Below are 6740 nucleotides of genomic sequence, written 5' to 3' on the forward strand. Positions count from 1 at the left end.
TGCTAGGCATACAGTTCCCAGTTCTGGGAATGTATCAGTAAGCAGCACACACACATGCATCCCATGCAGCCTATTCTAGCAGGGGAGACAGCAAATGTGAGAAACAACTTAGACTTTTAATACCTTATTTCCATCTATGTATATGGGGGTTCTGTCTTTGCAGCACATGCATGCCTGGTGTCCACAGAGGCCAGAAGGGAGGATTGGATCCCCTCCCTAGGAGTTTAATGCTGCTTGTGAGCTGCCATGTGGGTGCTGGGAACTGAGCCTAAATCTTCCGCAATGGCACCAAGTGCTCTTAATTGCTGAGCCATCTCTCCAGACCCCTAAATATATAATTTTAGGTTTTGGTACAACTACATAGAAAAATAACCTGGTGAATGATGAGATCGGAGGGATGGGAATGAGGGGAGACCTCTGGGGAAGGTGACGTTTGAGCTGGTAACTAAGGAAGAATCATGGCTAGAAGTGGGTGGGTGAATTGGGAGACAGCAGCAGGCTGTGGGGCTTCAGTTGAATACTAGTGAGAGTGGCTAAGGTTGTGTGAGGTAAGAACACAGTCTTCAGCTCTTGTTCAGGTGCCGCTTGCCCACCACCCTAACAAGCAGCTCTTAAACCTGGTGGTTTGGAACAGCCGCTGAAGTGGGTGGGAGTCACCTTCGAGGGCTCAAGAGCACGGGGCTGTTGGAGGGTGGTCAGTCAACCCACAGACAGTAACTAGCTGGTCTCTGATAGTCTTGTTCACATGTCTAGCTAGGCCAAGTTTCCTCACATAGAAACTGGATTCCGAGGGGCAAATGTATATTCTAGAAGGCAAGGCCAGTCTCAGGCCACCCAGGTTCCAGGGAGTGGAGAGAGAGAAAGAGAGACTGCCTCTTGATGGAGAACGTGTGGCTGTGACATTAACGAGAGATAAAAGGGGTCTCACAGGCTACCAGCTGCTGCTGTTGCAAACACTGCCTCACCAGGGCAGACAGCAAGTCCTTGTAGGCTTCTAAGTGGAAGACTGTTCTGAGAAAGCTGGAATGGCAGGGCCCAAAGTGGGAACGGGCCTGCTCAGATGTGGGGTGGATGCTTGCTACCGAGTCTGACAGCCCGAGTTCTGTCCCTGGGGCCCATAGGGTGAAAGGCAAGATTGGCGTCAGCAAGTTGTCACTGGCTGCCACACACGCCACCCCAACTAGCCACTGTGTAGACCAGACAGGCCTTGCACTCAGAGATCCGGCTGTTTCTGCTTCCCAGGTGCTGGGACTAAAGTAATAAAAACATTTTTAGGAGTGTAATGGGAGCGGGGCATGGTGGTGACACCTTCAGTCCTAGTCCTCAGGAGGCAGAGGCAGATGGATTTCTGTGAGTTCAAGGCCCCCCTAGTGTACACAGGAAGTGTCAGGATAGCCAGGGCTGTATAGTGAGACCCCGTTTCAGAACAAACGAGAGTATAAATAGGGAGAGCAGTTAATAGATGGGAGCTATTGATTGAACCTGAACAAGAGGAAGTAGTGGTGAACATGAGAATTGGTCAAAGTTAGGCCCAGTTTCGGAGCTTCAATAGGCAGGGTTGGTGTAGAATACACATTATGGCCTCAAGGCCAGTAAGTCAGGGCTGGACATGTAGCTTCTACATTTGGCTGGGAAACAATGTTCCTTAGAGAGGGGGGGGGGAAGGGCGGGCGAGCGCACACTAGGCCAACAGGTTTTGGAGGGAAACAAGTTTAGTTTTCTTTTTTCTTGAGACAGTTTTCTTCTGTTCTGGAACTCTCTCTGTAGACCAGGCTGGCCTCGAACTCACAGAGATCCGCCTGCTTCTGCCTCTCCCTCCCGAGTGCTGGGATTAAAGGCGTGGCCACCACCGCCTAGCAAGTATGCATGTGAAGTATGAATGCCTCCAGCTGTCCATCTGGGCACACCAGTAGACAGCCCGCTTGCCGTGGGGTTGGGGTTGTCTATTCATATGGTAGAGGAGATTATTCAGGGAGCCAGTGCCCCTAAAATGCAACAGTTTCAAGGACTAAGTCACACTACGACAAATGTTTGAGGAGTTAGGTTTAAAGGGCAAGGATTGATGTACGGCTCTGGTCTGTTGGCTCTATGGCTGTGGGCCTAAGGGGAGCAGAATATTAGGGCTGCAGCAGCCCGAGTCAGAGGCTACTCATCTCAAAGAGGCCAGGAAGCAGAGAGGGGTCCAAGGAGGATGGGTGTGGGACACAGACACAGGCGACTTGACCCGCAGACCCTCAGTGACTACTTCTTCCACATAGCTTCTGCTAAAGTTCTGCCATATTCCAGAATAGTGCCACCAGCTGGGGGCCAAGCATCAACACATAAGCCTGTGGGAGCATTTCATATTCGAACTATAGCACTGACTGTGGCCTGGTATGTGATGTGAAAAAGAACCAGGATGGTGGGGTCCTTTTTTTTTTTTAATAATTTATTTTATGTGTAAAATGGTTTTTCCCGTCTGTATGTCTGTGTACTATATGCGTGTCTGCGGTCTGTGAAGACCAGAAGAGGGTGCTGTACCCCCAGAACTGGAGTTACAGATGGTTGTGAGCTGCCATGTGGGTGCTGGGAATCAGATCCAGGGCCGTTGGAAGAGCAGCCAGTGCTCTGGTGGGGCCTTGTGAACCCCAGCTGCAGGCCCTCTGCCTTGGGGTAGCAGTCGATGTTGCTTCTTGGAGCGCCTGGTTTCCTAGCTGGAGCATGGGTGGAGGAAGGCACCCTGGGTGTTTACTGTGGACGAAATGAAGGTGTTGGAAAGTTTGGGTGTCATCCGGGGAACCTGGTGTCTAGTCTTCTGGGACTGGGTCCTTTGGTTTCCAAACCTGTTATTTAGCTTTTGCGGTTTCTCCTTGCCGCTCCAGCTGTACCCACGTGGCTAAAGAAGCCCCAAGACAGCCAGTTGGAGGAGGGCAAACCCGGCTATCTGCACTGTCTGACACAGGCCACACCCAAGCCTACTGTCATCTGGTACAGGAACCAAATGCTTATCTCGGAGGTGAGAGAGGATGGCTTTGTGTGGCTGGGAGAGTTTTCCTCCACAGCCCGTCTCGGTGCTTACCCCAGAGCTTCCAAACCCCTGAGGCTGGTCTCGGGGAGATGTGTGTGGAGCCCTTGGTATTAGCCCTTTTTCACGCAAGTCTGTGTCCTGCAGGACTCACGGTTCGAGGTTTCTAAGAATGGGACCTTACGCATCAATAGTGTGGAGGTGTATGATGGGACCTTGTACCGCTGTGTGAGCAGCACCCCGGCCGGCAGCATCGAGGCCCAGGCCCGTGTCCAGGTGCTGGGTGAGTTGGGAGAGTACCTGGCCTGTCTGGACAGAGGAGCGATGAGTAGGGGCGGCGGGAATGGCCCTGGCCTCTCTCCCTGTCTCAATTCCTCCTCTTCTCCTCCCTCACTGACCCAGAGAAACTCAAGTTCACGCCCCCGCCGCAGCCACAGCAGTGCATGGAGTTTGATAAGGAGGCCACAGTGCCCTGCTCAGCCACTGGCCGAGAGAAGCCCACAATTAAGTGGGTACGGGCAGGTGGGTACCATGTGACATAGACTACGGCAGGCAGCTTGTCAGATGGGTGTGTCTAAGGGACAGGGAAGTGCCCAGCCTGCACCCAGAATTGTGGCGGGAACCAGAAATGGAGGACTGATTGATAGTCCAGTAGAGAGGGGGAAGCTGTAACCTCAAAGGGCTCGAGGACAGCACGGGACAGTGCAGATGGTGACTCCAGGCAGCAGTGTGCTGTCGAGACCCCTCTTTGCCAGCATCAAAGTAGCACGGACTCTTTGACAAACATAGAGGAGGGTGTGGACCAACTCCCATCTGCCAACCTTATGTCTGTCTTCTTTTTCTATTTACTCTTCCATAATAATTTTATGTGTTATGCTTCCTGAGCAAAGACACGCTTATTTTGTTGATTGTTGTCGGGGGTAGTGGGGCTCAAACCCATGACCTCACACACGCTAGGCAAACTGCCCCATTGAGCTACATCCCCAGCCACTTTTTATACTTTTTATTTATTTAGTTACTTAGTTTAGGTTGTTTGTCATCTATAAGGTCTTGCTGTATAGTCGTAGCTGGCTTGACTTGGAACTAACTCACTGTGCGGCCCAGGCTGACCTTAATTTAGGATCACTCTGCCTCAGCTCCCTGTGTTCTGTGATTATAGTCACCAATACACCTGACCTTTTTTGTTTTGTTTTTCGTTTTTTGAGACAAGAGTCTCACTCTGTAGACCAGGCTGCCCTCCAGCTCCCAAAGATCTACCTACCTCTCTGCTTCCTGAGCATTGGGACACATGGTGTCTGGAGCTTAGATGGTTTTTTGTTTTTGTTTTTGTTTTTGTTTTTGTTTTTTTTTTCGAGACAGGGTTTCTCTGTGGTTTTGGAGCCTGTCCTGGAACTAGCTCTTGTAGACCAGGCTGGTCTCGAACTCACAGAGATCCGCCTGCCCCCGAGTGCTGGGATTAAAGGTGTGCGCCACCACCGCCCGGCTGCTTAGATGGTTTTTGTTGTTTGATTTTTACTTACATATGTGTATTGGTGTTTTGCCTGCATGCATGTCTGCATACTGTGTGAGCACAGTGCTGCAAAGACCAGAAGAGGGCACTGGATCCATTGGGATGAGTTATAAATGATGCTAAGACTCAAGCCTGAGACCTGGAAGAGCAGCCAGTGCTCTTAACTAATACAGCTATCGCTCCAGCTCACCCCTTCCACCACCCCCACCCCCCACACGCAAGGTCTCACTGTGTAGACCTGACTGACGTGGAAGTTGCTGTCCTTGTAGACCAGGCTGTCCTCAAACATAGATCCCCCTGCCTCTGCCTCTTGAGTTTTGGGATTAGAGTATGCTACCACACTCAGCACTTAAGTGGTTTTTAATTTGACATTAGTGTTTCTCCTGTCTGTATATGGTGGACCTAATATCAGTTTCAACTGCTGTAATGATAATCTCATTGGGTTCATTATCATTTACTAAAAATTCTCTGAGTTAGAGACTTGGATTGTTAACCCCTCTTTTTATTGCTCTAATAAATCTCTAATCCCAAGGTTATTGAGGTTTATTTTTTTGGATTTAGGTTTGTTTCCTTTGGGAAAGAATTCCAGAAGTGGGGTTTTATATATCTAGGTTATGAACATTTTTATAACCATCTGTACAGCTTGCCAAATTGTTCCTACAAGGCTGGACCACTTTCCCATTTGTGCCAGCTGTGAAAATGGAAGTCGGGTTGTGGCTTCTGCAGAGGACTCCCTCGTTCAGGTCTGGGATCTTTCTGGAAGGAGGGAGAGCTCAGGTGTAGCTACGATGGGGGATCAGGAGTGAGCCGCTTCCAGGAATAAGGAGTAACAGGCAGTGAGGCGAGGACAAGGCTAGTCTTTGGCCGGGTCAGAAGTCTGTGAGCCTGGAACATTGGGGAAACAAGTCAATAGTGGGGACTTTGAATTTGGACTTTGCCCGTGAGTAGGAAGGAGCGATGGTTTGTTTGGGGTAGAAATGAATAACTGAAGGCCTTGTCAGTTATCCATGTAAGTCTAGCCCATCCCATAATTTCTCCTGATTGTCTCTGCAGATGGGAGCAGCCTCCCTGAGTGGGTGACAGACAATGCTGGGACCCTACACTTTGCCCGAGTGACCCGAGACGATGCTGGCAACTACACTTGCATTGCGTCCAATGAGCCACAGGGCCAGATCCGTGCCCATGTCCAGCTAACCGTGGCAGGTGTGACCGGTGACCGGTGTAGCATGGGAGCCAGAGTTGGCAGGGCTCGGGAAGGGACAGCTCTGTGATGCTCTCTGGTCTTTCCCTATCCAGTTTTCATCACCTTCAAGGTAGAACCAGAGCGTACAACCGTATACCAGGGCCACACAGCGCTGCTGCGGTGTGAGGCCCAGGGGGACCCCAAGCCTCTTATTCAGTGGAAAGGCAAAGACCGAATCCTGGACCCCACCAAGTTGGGACCCAGGTAGGTGGCCTCCCCTCCGCACTGACTTTCCCTTTCCTGCCATGGCTGCTCCCCGGGGACTGGCAGGTGAGCGTTAAGGTGACTTCTCTTGCGGCAGGATGCACATCTTCCAGAACGGTTCCCTGGTGATCCATGATGTGGCCCCCGAGGACTCGGGCTCCTACACCTGCATCGCTGGCAACAGCTGTAACATCAGGCACACAGAGGCCCCGCTCTTTGTCGTGGGTATGGCCAGGAAAGGGCGCCCTGCACAGGAAGTGGTAGAAGTCTTTCTCCTCTTCCATGTAGTGTTGTATGTACAGAGAAGACACGCAAACTGGGGGGACTTGGGGTATCCTTTCCAGTGTGCCATCACAGCCCTAGATTCCTGGCTGGCTGTCACTTTCTTGCACATATGGAAAGAACTCTTTCCGCTCACACTCTCGGAGGTTTCTGCTGAGAGCCTGGTTACCTTGAGTCTGTGGCAACACAGTACACGGTGCTCAGAGCATGCGGCAGGGGACATCTTGTTTATCGTATGCTGAGTAAGAGGCAAAAGAGAGAGGAGTGGACTGGGCCTTAATTTCCCCTTCAAGGACCCCCGCCCACCCCCAGCTTCTGAAGGTCCTACTGCTTCCTAATAGCATCAGAGGCTGGGGAATAGGGCTTAACATGTAGTCCTTGGGAGAGAAGCACTTAAGAGCCGAGCTTAGGGCTAGAGAGATGGCTTAGAGGTTACTTACTGTTCTGTCAGAGGACCCAAGCTCTGTCCTTTTCATCCGTCATCAGGTGACTCACAA

The 6740-nt window shown here is 51.1% G+C and overlaps 1 protein-coding gene across 1 annotated transcript in view; it reads left to right on the forward strand.

The window, feature by feature from the left end:
- Positions 1–6740, forward strand: part of Ptk7 (protein tyrosine kinase 7 (inactive)) — a 64595-nt gene that overhangs the window by 46879 nt on the left and 10976 nt on the right. The window contains exons 8-13 of the mRNA XM_005359746.3: positions 2862–2995; positions 3152–3287; positions 3407–3526; positions 5568–5717; positions 5811–5961; positions 6059–6186. Coding sequence (XP_005359803.1) covers positions 2862–2995; positions 3152–3287; positions 3407–3526; positions 5568–5717; positions 5811–5961; positions 6059–6186 — 819 coding nt within the window. The remainder of the gene's footprint in view (positions 1–2861; positions 2996–3151; positions 3288–3406; positions 3527–5567; positions 5718–5810; positions 5962–6058; positions 6187–6740) is intronic.

This window comes from Microtus ochrogaster, linkage group LG2 (assembly GCF_000317375.1).
Source record: "Microtus ochrogaster isolate Prairie Vole_2 linkage group LG2, MicOch1.0, whole genome shotgun sequence".
In the NCBI taxonomy this organism is placed as follows: domain Eukaryota; kingdom Metazoa; phylum Chordata; class Mammalia; order Rodentia; family Cricetidae; genus Microtus; species Microtus ochrogaster.